At 43.5% G+C, this 21906-nt stretch overlaps 2 protein-coding genes across 2 annotated transcripts in view; both read left to right on the top strand.

The window, feature by feature from the left end:
• Positions 1 to 730: 730 nt before the first annotated feature.
• lingo4b (leucine rich repeat and Ig domain containing 4b) lies at positions 731 to 14640 on the top strand. The gene is made up of 3 exons (XM_029450862.1): positions 731 to 862; positions 11330 to 11445; positions 11545 to 14640. Exon 3 carries the CDS (start codon positions 11557 to 11559, stop codon positions 13369 to 13371), a length of 1815 nt encoding a protein of 604 aa, XP_029306722.1. The 5' UTR covers positions 731 to 862; positions 11330 to 11445; positions 11545 to 11556; the 3' UTR covers positions 13372 to 14640.
• A 3850-nt stretch (positions 14641 to 18490) lies between these two features.
• The window catches only part of LOC115020849 (semaphorin-7A), a 30903-nt gene continuing 27487 nt past the window's right edge, over positions 18491 to 21906 (top strand). The window contains exon 1 of the mRNA XM_029450860.1: positions 18491 to 18831. Within this exon, the coding sequence (XP_029306720.1) occupies positions 18753 to 18831 (79 nt within the window). The 5' untranslated portion in view covers positions 18491 to 18752. The remainder of the gene's footprint in view (positions 18832 to 21906) is intronic.

The raw sequence follows: 21906 nt of genomic DNA, 5'->3' as shown, positions 1-21906 counted from the left end.
ACATGCAAACGGTTCTCTAAAGCTGCCAGGTTCACAGGTTTCTGGTCAATCTGCTGCCAGTTCTGTCAGCTGGGTTAATTATCCATTCAATTTTATGAATGCAAAGTGAAGTAATTTATCAGAGAAGTGCAACATGGACACAGAAAATGCTGTTTTACCATTTGTAAATCTACATCATTTGATTTAATGTGAATGTGATCATATTCTGTCTCTACCAAATCCATCAACATTAGAAAAAGCGCACATGTCCTCGTGCACGTGACACATAAGTAGTGGAAATGTGTGCGTTAAAAGCGATAATGGGATTTATCTTTGTTGAATACATATATAGCGAGGTCCGGGTAACAAAAGTAACGACTTGATGCATGTTGGATGAAGCTGTAATGGACCCGTTCTTCGTTACTCTACCAGTTACATGGGGATTTAAAGCATTACGAGCCCGACACATGGCGCTTATCCAGCTCTAAATCTGGGGGATGTTTGCTCCAGCTGAGCGGAGGGATGTGGATGCGCAGGGCGCAGCATCAGCAGATCTGCGGTCAGAGCAGCATCATTACACACAACAAGGAAGACTCAGGCACAGTCGACCTAAATTATTTTAGTAGCGCAATTATCCAAAAACTCCCCGAGGTATTCGGCAGTGGGAAAAGGAAATTAATGAAGGAGGAGGGCGAAGTTAGCGCGCGACTCTGATGCGACAGATGTTGGAAAAGTCTGGTTGAATGTAGGCAGAAGAGGAAGAGGAGGAAGAGGGGAAGTGTCCTGAACAGAGATGAACACGTTTTTCTGTTGGCGACGGACGATGAGCGTTAAAGAGGTGGAAGCTCTGCTGCGATGTTTCCTTCCCTGAAAGCTTCAGCTGGTGAGTTCACTCTGCACTTCATCATTTACACACTTATTTCAATACTTCTGTGTAAAAAAAGTACTTTTCAGGTTTTCATCAGTTTCACTTGTTGGTGGACACAGCTGTGATACTCCTGCATCACTATAACACAGTATTTATAGCATTCCTACACACAGCTGCTGTGCTGTGTGTCTGTGGTAATACGGATTCTTCAATTGTTCCTATCGGCTGCTTTAAGTTTAAGCTGTTCATATGTTGTCGGCTGGTTTTATTATTAGTATTTGTTGTGGTATTGTTGTCCTCCCCCGGGTGTGGGGACTGCCCTGTTAAACCCCATTATAAACACACCACTGCTGCGATGTTGACCTATATTTATATTTGTATTTCCTGAGTTTTTGCCAGATCAGATATCTCTTAGAACAATGTCCCATTTCTACTTTACTATTCAGCCTCGTTGCTTTGTTGTTGTAAATCTGTCTTGTTGTGGCGTCGGACTCTGTCCTTGTGAACAGTAATCCTCAGGATAGTTTGTTCCATAAACCTAAAAAGGGCCACAGCAGAATGTGTTTTAACAGCAGGATTACAGACATCAGTAGCTGCAGCCTCCTTCCCCCCCCCCCCCCCCTCCCTGGGACAGAGTGAGCCTTTTTTTTAAATCAAGATGTTTCCCTTTCACAGTGACTCCGGTCAAACCCGTTTGTCACCCAAAAACTGTATCGTTTCCAAACTCCTCCCGTTGGATTTGATTATCGTGTCACCTGCCGTCTGATATAAGCCAGGATCAGCGTTTCAGTGAGGGTGCGGAGGTGAACTCCAGCAGCAAACTCTGCGTCCTCTCCTCCTTTCATAACGAGGACACACATCACATGAGTTGCAATGTGGCTCTGAAGGAGCAGATCACCATCAAGGGAGAACCAAGGATTTGACGCATGGGATTCTGCCAAATGGGCAATTTAATCAGAGGGCATTTTATGCACAGGAAGTATGTCAGTCTCCTTGTTAGGGGAGGATTTATCTGCACCCTTATATTGGGCGGCTGCTCCAGACTTAAATTGATTTCAGCTTCAAAGAAGAATACAGTATGACAAGTCTTTAACGAGGTTCTTTGCCTTCATGGCCTCAGTGGTAGCAGCCAGGCATTGCACTTCTTAGCGTCTATGCTGTGCACGCAACACTAACATAGTGGTTTGTTGGTGCAATGATATGCATTGTTTTTTTTCTTTTAGATGTGCCCCCCCTGGTTTTGTTTCTGCATTCATTAGTGCTCCCAAATCTCAACTGCCCAGTCAATCAATACGCATTAGCATTGAGGTCAGAAGAAATGTGGGGTCATTAAGTGTGCACTGTCACAAACTCACCTGGATGAGATGTTCCAGGGTACAGCGGGTAAAGCTTTGGTCATGGGTTAGCTTTGTTTCCTGTTTGGAAGATCTGAAAGGTTTTGTAAATGTCCTGCAGCTACAGATCAATACTTCAGTTTCACACATTTTGTATTTGCAATGTGAGTTGCGCTTGATGTTTCCGAAGCTTCCCGTCACATCACTTACAATAAGTCTTTTTATTTAACTGCTATTTTCAAGGTCAACATTTGACCCTCAAGCTCAAGGTTCTCTTTCCATTTTCGGAGCTCTTTAGTTTCCTTACAACTAAGTACCACGAGCCCAGTTTGTAAACTTTGCCAAAATGCTCTGGCAGCAGAGACCAGAGGTCTAAGCCTCGCCTTGGAAACCTCACATGAACTCTGGGTTCTTCTTTGGCTATTTCATTTTTCTACTTACGTTGGAAACACATACTTCTTGAATAACTCCTCATTTAAATGCATTTTAGATGTTCCAATGTTTTATAAACACATCTGTCTCAGAAAGCCATATGCTGCTTGTACACTCATTGTCCCATTTGAAGAACTTCGTGAGTTTTTCACTGCAGCTTTGACTTCCTTCCAACAGCGGCGCCTTAACACCGGGCTTAGCCGGAGATGTTGGCGAGCTGTCTGGGAGGAGATGTATCTGAGCCTGGAACAATGCATCTTCCCACCACACTCTCAGTCTTAACGGCCGTGAGATTAACACCACAGTTATTTCCAGTGCTGCTCTTGTTTTTTTGCACATCATCGTTTTTATATAAATTGATTGCGGAGTTGAGTTCGTCTTCTCGTCGAGGGTTTGCACATGAACGCATCTATCCAGGCCAGAATCTGTGGTGCACAGCACTTTTACACCCACTGGCACAGAAGCTCTATTCAGGCCACCCAGTCATTTGAAGTCTTTTGAAGATGAATAGGAAGATCAGATGTTGACTGCCACTGGAGAAATGCAGTCAGGGCATGAATGCATAGTTGAATGGTACTAGCCCTGGGCTTGTGTCAGCCGTGGCCTTGTGTTTGGCCATGAAAAAAGCATCTTCGTATTTCTTCATGATGCATCTTTTTCTTTCATGCCATGTTTCTCTTTTCAAGACGCGTATGTCCTTTACAGTTTCATTATATTCTTGTTTTCAAAGCATGCTTCTTGCCTCACAGGCATTTTGCATAATCTACACAAGACTCAAGCAGCACTAAACCCTATCCATGAGTCTTACTTCCTGTAGCTTCAGTTATCTGCAGAACTATCCACCATTCAAGTCATATATGCTCAGTGTCAGGGTTCTTGTACGGCGGCAACAAGGAGGACGAGCCAAATGCAGACACAGCAAGACAGAATTAAAGGAACTTTACAGGAATCGAAGGGTAATAACATGCGAGGCAAGTTTACAGAACAGGGGCACAGACTGACAGGTAGGAACAGTTTGAACGCTAAGGCAAGGCAATGCAGAGGATCCGGCTAATCATCAGAGATTAGGGAAGGTGGCCTGTAGGTACACTGGTGCTTAATTAGGGAACACGGGACAGGTGTGGCAGGGAGGACCAGGGCAGGGTGGTGGGTGAGGAGCAGGACACTCTGGCGGCGCCCTGGATACTTCTATAGAACAACTTAGCTTTCCTCTTTGTCTCTGTTTTAGCGGATGCAGATTGATTTCCTTTAGGTGGCGCTCTTTTTGGTGCCCATCTGCCAAGTTTATACCTCTAAATGCATAAGAAAAACATTGAATAACACACTTAACATAACTTTTCAAAGCATGACAGAAGAATCTGTGATTGACCCGGTGTGTGGGGGTGTGAGAGCATCCATGAATGCCTTTGAGGACAGACTGTACAGAAGTGCGCCCTTATCCTCATTCGTACGATTAATTGCATAAAGACGACAAAGCCATACGAGAGACTTTAGAAAGAGAGAGAGATCCGGGAGGAAGTGAGGTGGTACCAGGAGGCTATGACGACGGGCTTTGTGTACCACCAGTGCAGACATTTTGAACTCTAGATGTTGTTTGACGTCTCAAAGTATGAACTTGTTCGCCTGAATCACTCTGAACTCTTAACAACCTCGCCATCTCTTCCTCTATTCACTTCAGACAAACGGCTCTTGCTGCTATTGGAAACATCCCTTCCTGTCCAGCAGAGGACAACATCAAATGTAAAAGCCACCATTAACTGGCTTGTGTCCATTTTCTATACCCATTCAGCCAAGGTCATGGGGGTTGGAGCCTGTTTAGCATGCAATGGGGAAGAGGAGGGTCCTTGACGAGTTGGCTAGTCCTTCACGGGGGTCCAATCGTATATTATCAAAAGAAAAACTAAGTGATTGATGTGATGATGTAAAAGTAATGCAAGCAAATGCTGTAGAGAGGATACGTAGAAGCAGAGAAACGAGCAGGTCAAAGGATCTTTCTTCTCACACCAACAGCTCTGCAGAGTTTGTACCGCAGCGTTTCCCTCCTCATGCATCACGCCCTCTCTGCGAAAGGACAAAACTCCAAGACTATTACCAGCAGAAACAATGACAGCATTGGTAATTTGTTCCAATGCTTGAAACAATCGCCGTTCAAGCGTTCTTGACAAGTGACCTCTTGCAGTTGTGCGACGGTCCCCTCGAAGTAGCAAAGGCAGAAGTAGTGTGATGTTGTTATACCAACACAAAACCTCTTAAAGGGATTTCTGGTGAGGTTTTTCTCACCCCAATCAAGGACCTTTGAATAGACGGTGTTGTACGCTTCACAGAGAGTCAGCTGAACAAGCGTCAGACTTCAACACCTCGATCCAGTTCTGTCGATGCTCCTCTCTTTTAACCGTCACAGTGTTTCCCAACATTAACCTTTAATTTCACACTAGTTGCCCAACCTTAGCCCCTCCCTGAGCATCTCAGAAAACATGTGAAGTGTCTCAGTCACTAATGTCGTGAAGGCAACGAGCTTATCTTGTTATTGTTGAATATATTTCCTCCAACGGGCTCCTCTGCTCTCTGAGTGGAGGGTAACATCCATGTGGGTGTACATGTCACAGAAGGGGTTAAAGGTCTCCTGCTTTTGTTGAAGCACTTCTGCACATTTTATATCCCACAAACCTCTATATAAAATGTAACTGTTGTTATCTAAGACAGCAGTACAAATGCAGTGAATGCAAGAGGAAGAATAAAAGCTCAAATAAATATATTAATCTATCCTATACAGTCTCCATTGTTTTCTATAAGTAATAGCAGTGTGTCGCATGTGTCGCCGTTACAGGACGCCTGCAGTCCAACACAGCACGGGCTCTGACGCGCGTGCCCCTCCTCTTTTGTCTTTGCGGCTCGGTCGGAGAACAGGTGGGATTGTGGATCGGTCCGTCAGATTAGCATGCAGGCCGGTACGTGTGCCAAAGAGAAAAGCTCCACCTGCACACTACAGGGAGATTATGGAGCTGATCGCTTTTCTGTGAAACAGCAACAAAAAGAAATTACAAAAGTGATTTCTTGCCTCATTTCCTCTCAACCTGCAGAACGGGAAACTTGTTGAGTCATGGAAAGTGGACATCTCGTGCACATAACTTCTGTTTTTCGGTAGATTGAAGAAAGTAACTGAATTTACTGAAGTATTGTACTCGAGTAGGTATTTCCAATCCGTCTTTGTTTCCCCGTCTTTTCACCTCAATGCTCTTTTCCCCTCTTGGATCTCCTCGTGCTTTCGTCCCCTTCTGTTTCTCCCACTTGCTTTCTTGCTCTCCTTTTCTCCTTCTTGTGAACATGTATTTGTTCACCTTCTACCTCATGTTTCTCCTCCATTTTATTCTTATTGCTTCTTAACTTCTGCTTCCGCAAATACTTGTTTACTCTTGCTGTGTGAGAAAATGTTCTATTTTCCACAAGCGTAGTCGTACAGCTTTTTACATCTGAGCACATCTTCTCCCCCTGGACTGAGTGAATGTCAGTCCTTCTATAAAAGAAACATGAGGCACATGTTTGATATGTAACAACACACACCGACAGTCTGCCTTCACCACACAAGGAGTTAATTGCAGCTGAAGTTCAGTACGTTGTCCTGATGTAGTGTTTGACCTGTTCCGGGTCAAGATCCCTCTGTGTCCCATCAGTCAGCTCCACTTTAATGCGTGACCGATCCGACGCATCATCGCTGTTATCTGAGACGACCTAATTTGTCACATCACATAGGCGCTGCGCTGAGACTAATTCCCTTCCCTCATTTATTTGTGCTATTATTAATATTGCAGACGGAGCACTTTGCGTGACGTCGCACAGAGTCTTAACTCTCTCCTCGTCAAAATGAGAAATTACAGCAGAGTGCTTTACCCAACACGCAGTCTGGAACAAGACCCACTTCCCCCACACGGTACATGGGTGTGAAACACACCCATACTTATGATGCGTCCCCCCCACCGTCACATTTCATACTTCATACAAGCCCAGTCTGCTCTGATTGGCTTACGAGAAAGATATGGTGCACCTTTGCAAAGGTGGTTCTCAAGACGTTGGTGGAGATCCTCAGATGTGACGTAGGAAGTGGAGCCACATGTGAATGGCTTGTTGAATCGCATGTATCCGGACTGAGGCAGCCCACACGAAAGTGACCGTGTCGTCTTATTTCACAGTCTGTAAGATGGGAGGGAGCACACACACGCAGATTGTTATCGCACGAACACTGAAAAAGATTTTTTCCATGATATGTCTCCTTTAAAATGCATCACAGCAACAAGTAAAAGCAACAAAAGCAAAGAGAAAAACTACACACACTCTAAGAAATTATGCATCTGCACACAAACCACACACACACACACACACACACACACACACACACACACACACACACACACACACACACAAACATTTACCATTTCAGAATAAGCAAGTACACTTTAAATAAATACGTCTCAACGTGAAGGCACTGAGGCCACAATTAATATAATCCTATTTGTAACAGACACAAGCTCGCAGCCACACTGGCACACTTTTCTTTATCTCTCCCCCCACATGCCAATTTTAGCAATGCAACCGGGCGAGCACACACACGCTTCCTTGGCAGCATTAGTATTCATGGGTCTGCATTTTCCTCACAGCCTTTGAAAAAAAAAAATGATCGGATTAGAAATTTCTCGCTTAACCTCCACACTGTCCGTAAAAGGTTCTGCAACGAGTGCAAACATTACGTTCTGAAGTTATGTAAAGATTAGAACTGGATTGTGTGATAACAGCATGTGCTCAGCTTTCACCTGCACACCTTTGTGTCATTCACCGAGTTGAGCTATTCATTTAAGATGTGATCATGCATCATAATGTATCAGAAATATGATAAAACTGTGTGTTTATTATAAATATAGATATTATATTTACTGTGCATTATATTAGTTTTTTTAAATTCACTAAATACACATATTTTTATGTCGAGATGTACTAAATCAACTACTGTTCAATCTGCAAACAGTAAATAAATATATTGATTCTGCAGCTGTTGTGCATATCCACAAGAAGATAAGCTGTCTTTCTTCCATGTCCATGTATTTAAATATTAAACCTCTTACTTTTGAGTCTGTCACAGACTCCTCTTGGAGTTGGAAACATCTTTCCTGTACTTCCTTTGCATTCCCGACATTAATTAGTTTATTTAGCATAGATGCGGCTCCTGACACGTTTACGAGTCCTTTCCCCGACGAACCCAAAGGGGAGAGACCAGGGGACTCTTGTTTTCCTGTTATACACCCGACAGCTGTTCTGCCAGCAAAACATTTAATATTTGCTGCTTGCATGCAGAAGGTCTCAGGGGCCGTCACACTGCAGCAGGTGCCCGAAGCCCATAAGAAACACACACACACCAACTCCATCACACAGAAAACACACACAAGTGCAAAGGCACAAGCTCACGCTCCGTGATCCCCGCACTGTTGTTCTGTCCCAGCCGCTTTAATTGGGGATTTGAGCCGGGCTCTTGTCTTTCCCACTGTGACGAGCTAAAAATAGCTCTTTGACAAGTATCAGAAAACCCAGCCGGGCTCAGACGCTCTCTGTCAGATGGGCTGCTCGGCCAGGGATTCATGCTCAGGGCTTCCAAACTCACAAGGAAACAAAGAGTGTGTGAGGTCATGTTCCTGCTTCATGTACCTGTTGCAAAGGGGAGTTTCTGCTGTCACAGTGTTTCACATTTTGCTGCAGGTCCCCAGTTAACAGGAACTGCAGATAAGGTGCTTCTCAAAGCATCAGAATCATGGCCTCTTCTTCGCTCCTGGACTTCAGAACGATAATGACCCTGATGATCCAGAGCATCGTGTTAGCAGTTTGAATGAAGCTGAGCTGCTGCATTATAATGAGCAAACACACACGTCGACGGGAACACTTTGTCCACACGCAGAAACATCAACGATGTGATTCCTAATAAAATCATTTGTTTGATTGTTTTTTAATTTCATTAGTCGTTTGATCAATATAATCCTTTCATAATCCCAACCGTCGAGGGAACCGCGCAGAGCCAAGCGATGACTAAATGTGCAGCTGTGTGCAGTCGGTGAAGAAAGTCCTAATTTTAACGCGGGGAGGCAACTATCCACAGATTGATGTTCGACGATAAGAGCCGAGACACGCAACGAGTGTCGTCTGATCACAGAGGACGCAAACGCAGACGGAGAAGTTGAATTATTTAAAAAAAACCTAAGCGATGGTGGGAGTTCAACCAAAAGACGGTTAGATGCTGCCAAAGGATTGTCTGAAGGGAAGCTACATCCGATTGGCATCATCATTAGGTAAGAGTTGACTCCCGCTCGGCTTCAGGACGGTGGAGGTCTTTCTGTTATGCAAAAAGGTTACAGACATTAAATGTTTCATGATGTTTACTGTCAGCCAATTAGCGTCCAGATGGACAAACCTTTTCTGCCTGTATTTTCAGGGTTTCTGACTCAAAGCTGGAAAACGAACAAAGACTCTGAATCGAGGGACTGATGATGGAAGTGTCGCCTACTGTCCCTAAAAACATTATGATTCTGCACTTAGATTCCAGTTCTGTATTATATTCCTGAGAGGAGTTTAATGTGTTTTAAGTTCTCTCTGTTTCAGTAACAACCAGTGGCCGTGCGTGACAGAACACAGTTAGTGTAATTAACACTGCAACAGGACACTCCTGTGACTTCGCTCCACGCAGGGTGAGAAATAGATGTTGAAATTGCAAATGCATCTATTCCCTCACTTACTAATTTGAAGGACGGGGTCAGTCCCGGCCGTGACTCTGAGGTCGCGACCTTTGGCTGGCCTGCAGCTTTATGATGTGTGCAGAGATGCAGGGGAGGGGGCGATCCCGATCCCTGATCCTGATTGGCCGGAAGGCCTGAGCAACTGACAGCCCAGATATCACACACCTGCCGGTCTCTGTCTCTCACAAGTTCAGCTCAGGGGGGAACACATTTATATTGTGAGCCCGTCCCATGTGTAACAATATTTGATGCCAGTCAATCTCTTCAAGCAGATGAATGAAGATTATGGCGGCAACGGGACAAGATTCCGGTATCGGAAGCGCTCTGGTGTCGTTTGTCGCATTGACCAATCACGTTCGAGCGGGTTTTGTGGAGATCAAAAGAACCAACGCATTGGCCGAAGTCAATAATCTATTTGTTAATATCTGAATGATTGGATTCAAGAGAAAGAGAGGTTGTGTCTTGAAGAGCATCATGGGACAATAAAACCACCTGATCATGTAGGAACAACTGAATATTTAAGAGTGGAATGAACCACACCAGGCCAAGAACAACTAAACAATGACGAAAGGAAAGTAGCGTAATATGGTTTTCTTGCCAGTATCGGTGTCTGGTGTGTCTGCTCTCTGATATATCGGTCCAACAGGAGTCCTGGGAGTCTAAGTGCACAAGTGTTGGCTTGTGAGTCAGCGCTCCCGGCCAGCCAGTATAAGAGCTGGTGCATGAAGAGCAGGGACGAGATAAAGACAGAGCAGCTCCGGGACTGTCGACAACTCTGCCAGTCAGAGGAGAAGCTGCAGCGAGGGCGAGCCCACAAACTGATGGTGGAGTGAAAAGCTGCAGCTGCTGCAGGTTAGGCTGCAATCGGATTGTCTCAGTTGTAATTTTGAGTATAATATTTAATACCTCAGATTATTTTTAAACAACTTTGCTGTATTTGAGTGCAGTCTGTGTTCTGGGGAACAGATGTGGGACCTTGTAGGTGCTGTGGAAAGAATAAGAGTTGATATTGTAAGGTTAGTTACCCTTGTTGCACGCTCTGTAGCAGGTGTCAGCGCTGGTTGTTGGAGAGAGAAATACATCATTTACATCAGATACTTTCCCAGCACCTGTTAATGCAACCGTAAAGGCCAGACACCGGCAGGATAATGTAATTATGTAATATTTCACTGTGCAGCATGTCACATCAGTGGGGCTTTTATAGACTCCTTTCCTCACAAATGTGCAGTTTATCATAAATAACACGATTGTTTATTTAAAATGTCTTTTTGGATCCGTCTCTTCACGTTCATGATTTAGGATTTATTCGGTTCTGAGCACATTGTTCTACTTGAGCTGTACAAACTCTATGTTTCTACCCTATGTCTTCTCAACTGAATTATGATTTATTTATTTTTTAAACCTTCATTATTCAAACCCATTGTATTATTTAAGTGTATTCTCAGCTGGCTTCACTTAACTTCAGATTCATAACTCTAACTGTCATTCAGATCTTCGTTCACGGCAGTAATTAAAGCAGATCCGGCATCAATTAGTGACATGTTTGTGATTTATTTCTCACTTTGAAACACTGAAACATGAAATCTTGTGCCATATAAAGCTAATTGTGATTTTACAATGGCGATCTATAGATGTGGTTGAATTCTTTATACAGACACACATTTCTCTCAGAGTGTTTTGTAATCTTTACAGCATACTCTACCCGGACTAGACTTTTATTTTAGATAAGAAAACTCCACAAAAACACCTTTTAAAAACTACTCAAAAGCTCAAGCAAAGCAACAGAGTATCTAGAGTTTCTATTCTACCAGAAGCTGAAACTTCCGGACATAAGGACACACCAATAGACTGCCGTGGGGTTAACTGAATAGAAACTGAAGGGGGACAGTGGTTTATATCCTCCCTTATTCACTCTTTTTGTTTCTCTCTCTCTCTGTTCTGTCCAGGCCACTATAAAGAGCATGTTATTGACGGAACCACATCTCTACAGAGGACTTAACTCAAATCTCATTCCAACTTGACTGCCACTGGTTATGAGAATCTGCACTTCGAGACTGAAACGGTACGTCTTGAATAAATGCAACACAAACATATCTTGCTTGCTAACACTGTATTTCTTTTGAATACACAAGATTAAACATTTGTGTGTTTCTCTTTTCAGGCTGGGGGTAAGATGTTTGTGGAGTCAGTCGTCCGATGGGGGGCTTGGAGCATCCTGCTCCAGTTTGGACTGGGTGTATCTGCAGGAGGCTGTCCTTCACGCTGTGTGTGTCGACCTGAGGCTAAAGAAGTGATCTGCTCTGGCAAACATTTGAACTCAGTGCCAGAGGGCTTTTCCAGCGATGCCAGGCGTTTGGATTTATCCCACAATAAGATTAAGACTGTTGGGCGCCGCCAGTTCTCTGGCCTCCTGCAACTTCAAGAGTTGGATCTCAGTGATAACATAATCTCCATGATTGAGGTGGAGGCTTTCCAGGGCCTACAGAATCTCAGGACGCTTCGGATTAAGAATAACCGACTCAAGATCATCCCGGTTGGGGTGTTTTCTGGCCTATCCAGTCTGCGCTTTCTGGATTTGAGCCAGAATGAGATTCTGGTCTTCTTGGACTATACATTCAAAGAAATGGTGAACCTGCAAACGCTGGAAGCCGAGGAGAATGACTTGGTCTTCATCTCCCAGCGGGCTTTCTACGGTCTGCAGAGTCTGCAAGAGCTCAACTTAGACCGCAGCAACCTGACCTCTGTTCCTACCGAGGCATTGTCCCAGCTCCAGAGCCTGGCACGTCTTCGCATGCTACGACTTACCATTTCTACACTTCCCAACAACGCTTTCCGACGACTACACCGTCTGCGTAGCCTCCTGATTGCAAACTGGCCAACACTGGACACTGTGGCGAGCAACAGCCTGATTGGTCTGAATTTGACCTCGCTTGTCATCAGCAGCTGCAACATAAGTGCTGTTCCTTACTCGGCACTTCGTCACCTTGTGTATCTGCGCTACCTGGACCTGTCCTACAACCCAATCACTGTTATTCAAGGTAATCTGCTAGGGGACCTCCTGAGACTGCAGGAGTTACACCTAGCAGGAGGGAGCCTGCTACGAATAGAGCCGGCGGCCTTTAGGGGCCTGGCCTACTTCCGCATGCTTAATGTGACATCCAATCAGCTCACTACTTTGGAGGAGAGCGTGTTCCACTCTGTGGGGAACCTTCAAGTGTTGCGGTTGGATGGGAATCCCCTAGCATGTGACTGCCGGCTTCTATGGGTGGTCCGTCGCCGATTGCGCCTGAACTTTGATGGACATCAGCCAACTTGTTCGTGTCCTGATGCAGTAAGACAGCGTGAATTCAGAGACTTCTCCGAGAAGGAGCTCCCGAGGCTGTTTACCTGCCGCCCTGCCCGCATCATGGACCGCAGGCCGCAGGAGGCGAGAGTAGAAGAGGGCACTACGGTTCTCTTCTCTTGTAAGGCTGAAGGGGATCCATTCCCATCTATCACCTGGATCTCATCCCATAAAAATGTGGTTTCTCCAACAGGACGAATCAGAGTTTTGTTCAATGGTACTCTCGAGGTGCGTTTTGCCCAAGTTCAGGACAGTGGGACATATCAGTGCCTGGCGGGCAATGCAGCCGGCAACGACAGCCTAACTGTTGGTCTGTATGTGAAGGGGCTCCCTCGTAACCGAACCATCCCCTTCTTCTCAGAGGAGGGCTGGGAAGAGCCTTCAAACTCCCAAGCTGCCAACTCCTCAGCTCAAATGGCCAAACCCTACCCGTTTGACGCAAAGACTCTGATCATCGCCACCACCATGGGCTTCCTGTCTTTCCTCAGCTCAGTGGCCATCTGTTTTGTCTTCATGTTTTTCTGGAGCCAGAGCAAAGGCCAGATAAAGCACACGGCTACTATTGACTTTGTTCCTCGGCCTTCAATGGGTGGTGGAGGAGGTGAAGGAGGTGACGGTGGCAGGTTCACCATGAAACTTATTTAAGGAAGAGGTGAAAGGGGGCCTCCATATCGACTGAGTTCTTCCGCACTATGGACCCCATCGGGATACTCACAGACCTCTATTCAAAGCCCCTTCTGAAGGCGAATCAGAGCCAGTTTGTTGGGCTGGTGCTCGCCCTCATCTAATTTTAGAGTGGAAAGTTACATCTTAGCACCCACTTTGCTAACGAATGAATATCTCATGATCTTGGAATAGAAAGAAACTTGTAGTCAGAGCTCTCTCATGGTTGCTGTGCATATTTACTTTGAATAAGCAAACGGACACTTACCTAGCACAGTTATTTTGTATATAAGCATGTAATTATACAACAGTTGATTTTCACAGATTTAAAAAATGAACACATGAAGCCAGTGTGAGTTCGACACAGGTTACTGCATTGTCAAAACATATGAGGTGCTTGTTTAATCATCCATATCGTACAAGTGTGCATGTTTGAATTCACTTGCCAATAAAAGCCAAGTAAACATTTGCCCTTCTGACCCTGGGGTTGCTATTTCTGCTTCCCCTCAGAGGATCAAGACTGCCAAGTCAGCGTTGGCTGTAACTGTAGACTGCGAAGCTTTTGATACTTGCAATAAATATATGGAATAGAGTAGCAGAATCATTTCTGATCCTCAAATGGTTAAATTCTGGACATTTTTGTGTGTTCTTTAAGGTGTTGCATTGGATATGTGCTTTATTTTATGGGTACTGCTTTAAATGATCATGTAGCGGTGCAGGAGACATCCCATAATGTACATAGGAATGTATCTTTTCCCATTTCTTACTTAAAAACAAGGTTTTTTCAGGTCCAAATTGGATCACGGTCTTTCTTTTGATATTATTTTATCATGCAATTACAACACATGTGTGTTCAATCAGAAGATGCTTTGATTTCTCTTTTTTATATTATTTTTCACCCACACAGAAAACACTGACAAATATGTGCCTCAGTAACGTTCTCACCATCGACAAAGAGAATGCTCACCTGATCGTTGTAATCTTGTGAATATTTAGGTCAAGGACGTTTGTGTGCGCTGGTTTGATTTTATCATTTTATCTAGTTCTGGGGATTAGTGTCACTCAAATACGGCACTGTTGTTGTGTATAAATGTAACTGTATAGATGCACTACGCACAAAGCAATGCTTCTTATGCCAGGAAAAGGAGGATGTACATGATACAGACATTCAGCATTGACAGATTTGTTTATCTGCTATCTTGTTCATAAATGACTGATTTGTTTTTCATCTTACTTTATTAAATGCCTATATTTAAACCTGTGTGTGTGTGGATTTCCTTGAATTGTTTTCTGTAAAAAACAACTGATCCAATCATCTCAAACCAATCTCCCTCTGTGGATATTCTTCTGAAATGACTCCATTGTTTGGAAATTGGCAAGAGAGTGAAACATTTCTTGCATAACCAAAGAACGTAATCTGTGTTGTGAGCACGCCGTGCTTCAGTTTGAGACAGAAAGTGGATTTATTGCTCCGTTTAGAAGACAAAAAAGATGCACAATTGTAGGTTTATCTTCTTTTTTTTCCAAGTGAAGACGAGTGTCAGCTACGTGTAACTCTGCTGAAATGAGAATGAATCTCTTCAGACAGTTCCTTTCTACCCTGCTGACTCCACGGTAAAAACTAAATATTGCAATTGAAAGCAATAAACCACATATTACCAATGAATTACCATCGCTCCATCTGAGTGCGGTTTAAAGACTGGCAGTGCTCAGAGTGGATTCACTGGACAGAAAATCACTTTGTCTGTCTAATGCCCAGAATAAGCCAACAAAAACAGAAAGAAAGAAAAGTGATAATCATGTGTACGAGCAGAGATTTAAACCCTTGGATTACCTCTGCATGTCTCAATCTGCTATATAGGTCTGTCTGGCAGGTGCTACCGTCCAGCCCAGCTTGGCCCGTCATATTATCTATTTTAATACAACTATCTGCTCTCGTTGGACAGAAAGCCAAAAGGGCAGATTAAAGTGGTGTTTATAACCCATATGACTGCCGTGCACACACCAGCGAGAACATTATGGTTTCTCCACATCTGACGGAGAACACGAGAGCGTTTCTTTACATCTGCGTTGTGTTATCCAGAGTGACGGGGGAATAGGCTTAAATGATAAGATGACCTAAATTACAAGCAGAGTGGCAACGCTGAGGTGCTGGGAAGATGGAAATAGAATCACAAGTATGAGGCAGGACGACACTAACTCTTCTTATGCTCTTGTCTCGGTTTATTGTTTGGAAAAACCGCATGCAGTGATTTCTTCAAAGAGGATTTAGTGCAGTACTTTATCATTATTCTGGTCTTGGAAATGTCTCAATGACTTCCGCCTGCAGCCCTCGCTGTCTCAACTTTCACTTTCACCTGGTTGTGACTCAGCTGGAGTTGACCTGTGCAGGGCGGAGACGGTCTCTACAGCCCTTCAACGAGGAGATGAGCCGTACCGAGAAGTCCTTGAGAAGATGAGAGGGAGGAGGGAAACTTGTTAAGATGAATTGCTATCACAAAAGTGTGCATGACTCTACATATTAACTATAAAGAAAACCTCATCGCTTTGAGGGGGGCTTCAGACAAACACACATTCCTGTTCGTCACACTGGACAAAAACAAAAGTGATGGATGGAGACAAAATCGCTTTTAGCTGTTAAATACCTGCATAAATGTTGATTTAGTCACCAGCATGGTGCAGAGGAAAGGTTATGTTCCTTGAAACGCATTGTCTTCTGTACGGTGGCCATGTTTAATGGCTCTAATTGGTGTTTTTTTAATATATTTTTGTGAATTTGGATGTTTTTTTGACGGGTAAGTTAATGTTTTTGGGGTGATTTCGTTTATTCCTGGTCAGTAAATGATGTACGGCTACACACACACACTCACACACTGATGGCAGGGAGTTAGCATGCACGGTGCTGGCCGAACATTGGGAGTAGTTTGGGGTTCAGTGTCTCCCTGTGGACACTCTGACATGTAGATTGATTGATTAGTGGACAACTGCACCTTCTAATCAGTCAGTTCAGTCCTGATTCCTGCCTCTGCCTCCGCTGATCCTGGTTATCTTCATTTTAACATGTAAAGTAATATAACTAAAGTATAGAATTCACAATCTTGCATCTGTGTTGAACATGAAATCCTTGTTTATCCCCGTTGACATCCTGCAGTCTATTGGTTTGTATTGATTTTTTACCAGCAAGTTGTGCTAAACTTAAGGGATTCATGACATTTAACAAACTCACACCAATTTGCATGAATTATCACAAAGTGTTTAGTAAATCGAAGTGAGGAATGATCAGCGCGTGAAGCCTTCAGCATGATTGGGTTCTAATCAGGTCTTAAGTTCACTATAAAGAGGAAGGCTTCACACACACACACACACACACACACACACACACACACACACACACACACACACACACACACACACACACACACACACACACACACACATATTTTCATTTAAGGTTTGCCATCCAATGAAGCTCCGTTATGATTGTGTCCTTTGAAGTAAGACTTTTATTTTGTTAACTTCTTTTCCTGGTGTTATTCCCTCTAATAACAGACCTGTCAATCAAATTGAGAGATTAACATGTTGAGGTGATTGTATCAATTTGGATCATAAAAACAAAAACAAGAAATAATCATCATCATTCAAAGTACTGCAGTAAGTCATCTTCCTCTCTTTCTCCTGACGTTGAAAGCTTAAAGGAAAGAGCACAGCAGCTGATTTCATAATTAAACTTCTCCCAGCGACAGCTAATCAGTGCAGCCTGCTCCTGAAGGAGACAGAGGACTGCTGCTGCAATGATGTAGGAGGCATCATTAGCTCAGAGTGATGGAACAAAGATTGAACATCGTGCTTTTGCTGCCATCTAGTGGCTGGAAAGTTCACACTGACTGCACGCCACACAATGACATCACTGTTGAGTGAGGTCATATGTGCAACAAGACTTGAACGTTTAAACACAAAGAGGTTTAATCAGCATCCGTGATACTGTTAGACTGATGTTAACCCAGCAAGAAGCTCAATGCTGGGACTAAAAACATCCAACTAATACTGATGTTCCACATTCAAACCTGCCACACACTTGTGTTGATCTGTCACGCTGCTAAACACTCATTTAGGCAGCAGACATCTGGGCTGAAATGCACCAATTAAGGAGACAAACGGTTTATAAAGCGTCTATAGCATGCATGATTGAGGTTAAATGTGTGTGCGCTTTAATGAGAAGTAACAACTGGATTTGAATCCCTACAGAGTTTGCTTTCACCTTAGTAAGTAAGCGGTTACATCCCTGACTGAACTCAGAGGTGTTGATTTAAGAGGCAACATCGAGAGACGGTTGAGGCATCTTAAGTATGTTAAAGAAGGGGACTCGCCCCCCTGCTGGGAGTGTTTTTACACCTTTGTGTGACAGAGCTGTGTGTGTGACTTATCGTGCTTTCTGGCTGCTGTACATTTCTCATGGAAACCCAGATGACACTTGCTGCCTAACACTGAGAGCAATCTCCCGTGAGTGGAAGCATCTGGTTGCTTCCACTCACAAGGCATTCACAAGAGTGGCTAAATATTTCTAATTTGAGTCAATTAACTTCACAAATGCAAACGCAGCAGAGCCAAACTGCTGATTCATTCCCATTCAGGCACTCAGGCACTATTGACACATATTGATTAGACATTACAGTAGAAGCAGTTGCTGAGGCAATATCATTATTGACTGTTGGTGTGAGGGCTTGTGTGCAAACACAAAATGGCCCAAAGGCTCATATATCATGTCAGAATGTCTTGTGGAATTAGGAAATACAGTCATGCTGCATATGCATGCGAAGGGCGTGTGCTTGTTTATGGTGTACGTTTGTCCTGATTTCAGTTGCATTAGAAAATATGACGTTTAAACAATATTATCAAAAAGATGGAACCTGGACGAGAAGTTGATTTGATCCTCGTTGTCAAAACGGGTTTAAAATGACAATAAGATGAATAAAAAACAAGTGAACATATCTGTATAAATCATAATTCAGCAACAGGTATGACGCGTGATGCACGCCTGTAATTGCAAACCAAAAGTGATGTGTTTGTAGACAGGTTTTTTTTTTGCAATCACACTTTTCATTCCTGCGTCTCTGCTACGCTCCCCCTCTGCCTTTTGTTTCCGAGGTGGAGCCTGATACCCCGACTTCTCCCAACTGAACTGCCGGCGAAGCAGACGGACAAGATAGGACCGGGACCAGCAGTCGGTGGCACAGATCCGGGACGCAGCAGATCGGGGAGGGACCAAAAAGGCGGTTGCAAGGAAGAAGAAGGATTTTGTGGAGGGGTTTCATACGGTTGAGTTATCTTACAAACCGGCAGCACGCGGACGAGCTACACGAAAGATGAATTCTTTCATCCTGTTGTCGCTTTTTGCCACGATTTTCGCCGGAAAGTCACCTCGGCTGAAATTTGTTGTGCACGGTAGGCACTGCTGTATTTTCTGGATGTTGTCTGTTTGTTTTTTTTACCACAAGTCATTCTGTCAATTATTTATGTCGCCAATCATGTTTAATCCATCTGTCATGTGTATGGTAGGATCAACGCGTGAATGGATGAGTGAATTAACGAGTGAGAGTTTAATTCGAGGTGATGTTGCCAGATGTTTCCCCCATTTCTCCCCATTAACCTGTGTTGTTGTGTCCTTTGCGAAAGATGCACCACCAACTGGATTAATCTCTTAAAAAATAAAACCGCCCTCCCCCCACTGACCGAGTAGTAAATTACGCGCTCCACTATTCAGGCCCCGCACACATGTTCACAGGCTATAACAGGATGTACATCTGGAGGAACATTGATCTGCTGTTGTATCTCAATGCTCGCAAGAGATAGAGTGCAGAATACGACTTGAGTGTTTTCTTAGACAGCTCGGTTATTTGCTTTTATTCAATGTCCAGGATTTCAATTCCCAAAATTTGAATGATTGATTTGGATGTGATTTGTGCAACTTGTGGCTTTTCGGTTGGTGTTTGTTTTATATTACAACTTGTGTGTTTGCTGTATCTCAGCGCACTACACATTCACTGTATGCTCGTCTTCTAAATGCTGCGTGCATCAGTGGGGGCCACCTATAGGCTTTAATTGGCAACTGTCCCTCCACATCAGCGTGAGGAATCCATCCAGAGACACTTAAAAACAACCTCTCTGCTGCCTTCTGCAACATGGCGCCTGCTCGCCCTGTCCACACTGTGAGGCTGTACCCTTTACACCGCTGCCTGCTTCTATTGAAAAGCATCATTACTGTGAAATATGACTCTTTGGAGGTTGACACACTCTCTGTCGCTCCCGCGTCCTTGCGGAGCTGCAATGCGGGACACGGCAGCTGCTTCACACTGCAGCAGAGGAGCCCGTTTCCGGGAGAGAGAGGGTTGTATTAAGGGAGCAGCCACCATAAATACACTATGTACATTTACTAATGCACAGACATGGAGAGAGAAATGGAGGGGAGGGCATTAAATGGACAATTCCAAGCCGACCCCTAGTTATGTATTCCACTCACGCCTTGTTACACCTCACACACAGCTCTAATGTATTCAGCAATCAGTAGAGATGGGGGTTGTGTGTCAAGTTGTATGGATCTCTATACCTCCCCCCTCCCCGCCAATGAACACAATACAAAACGCACAAGATGACGGCCCCGAACGTGCAAGTCATATCAATCTCACTCGTTGTTATACGGTTCCAGGGTGCAATCTCGCACACGCGCATACAGGTACAAAAAACTGTCGGAGGAAATCAATCAAAGGCGCAGTTTGAGCCTTCAGGATGGTGTGCAGCGGCTTCAGAGCTGCTTCAGCACCGCGGACAGCGCCAGCTCCTCGCGCCGTGAAGTGCCTTCAATACCTTCAAGGAGCTTGGAAGTTTTAGCATTTAGGTTAATATTGGGTTTAGTTAAGGTTAGATATGCTGTGATGGCTGGAGGCATGTAGGAGCTGAGGGAATGCATTACTTTGCATTCATTTGGCAGACACTTAAGTCCAAAGCTATTAGAATAAGTGCATTAAACCGCAGTAGGGACAAGACGTCATCAACAATCGTGAGTGCCTCCCTCCCAGACAAACAACTCAGACCATACTACAATTCATTCTTCCTCCGTGAAGCTACTTCTCAGTTTTGAAACTGTTTGAGAGTATCCATATTGACACAATATTATACCTCTCTGGAGCTGCAACGAGTAGTCGACTAATCGATACGTCAATCAACAGAACAATGATCGCCACCTATCTGTATATATGTCAGAAAAGACTTGACTTTTTCCTGTTTGATATCACATTGAAGTGAATATCTTTGGGGTTCGGACTGACAAAACAAGACCTTTGGAGACATTGTGGACTTTGAGAAGCATCTTTCACATTTTATAGACCAACAGATTAATCGAGAAGATACTTGGAAGATGAATCGTTAATGAAATGAATAGTAAGTTGCAGCGCTGCACCATCAACAGCAGCCTCCAAAATATCCATTACGTTGAATCAACACCTAAAATAGTCTTTAAAACATGGATCTTTATTACCTTAAAGCTGGGGAAGGCAACACATTTTTGGGCCAGAATTCAATAATAACCTCTCAGTATATTGTAATTCAAGCAGTCACGGCTGCTGCAGCTTAGCGTTTATTAGAGTAGTTGCATTAATTAATAATAATACAAACAAAATAGTGTTAAATGAGCATTACTGTTTCTTTTTGGTTTTATTTTTGACATCAATGAACACCACACACACGGAGCAACATTAGAAATCATTTGGAGTCGTGTTTTTGTTCATCTGATGAATTTAAGTCCAGTATTTACTCATCTTTTCTCTTTTTTGTTGCTCAGCAACACTATTGAAGTGTAAGCGGCTGTTGAGCAGCTAAATGCTTCATTATGGTCACCAGTTAGTCACCAACAGTGAAGGTACTGCCCTGAAAACCAAAACAATGAGCTGAAAGATGCTAAAAAGCTAAAAAATAAATAATAATAATAAAAATAAATATATATATAAATAAATAAAATATAAATAAATATAAATAAATAAAATATAAATAAATAAAATATAAATAAATACAATATAAATAAAATATAAATAAAATAAATAGATGCTAAAAAAGCTCAAAGGGGAACTGCGGTGTTTGACATCTACGACTGCATCCTAAATATCAGAACATTTCACACAAAGTTCAGGTTTGTTTTGACCTTTACTCTCTGAACACCTCGACATCCTGCTGAACCATCGGCCTGCATTATTTCCCTTGATGCAGAACATGGAGGTCCAGCTATTAAACTTTGCAGTGAAAGATTCCATGTAAATAAAACAGCAGCCGCAGAAAACTTCAAAAGCTTCTGGATCCAAATCCATTTGACTTTGCATCTGCTGTTTTTTTATGCAGAACGCTTTAGTCTTGTACAAGTGGTAACTACCCCCAAACAAATAACATCTGCACTTGAATCTTCTTTAATAAGCACATTTCTCAGTGCAATTAGGAATTTGTTTCTTTAAAAGTGACTCACTCATTTGAAAA

This window comes from Cottoperca gobio, chromosome 16, assembly GCF_900634415.1.
Source record: "Cottoperca gobio chromosome 16, fCotGob3.1, whole genome shotgun sequence".
In the NCBI taxonomy this organism is placed as follows: domain Eukaryota; kingdom Metazoa; phylum Chordata; class Actinopteri; order Perciformes; family Bovichtidae; genus Cottoperca; species Cottoperca gobio.
This window is presented reverse-complemented; position numbering and strand designations above follow the sequence as displayed.

What these genes read in the sequence shown, in the direction of transcription:
- lingo4b (XM_029450862.1), top strand. Translation starts at nt 11,557, where the DNA reads ATGTTTGTGGAGTCAGTCGTCCGATGGGGGGCTTGGAGCATCCTGCTC.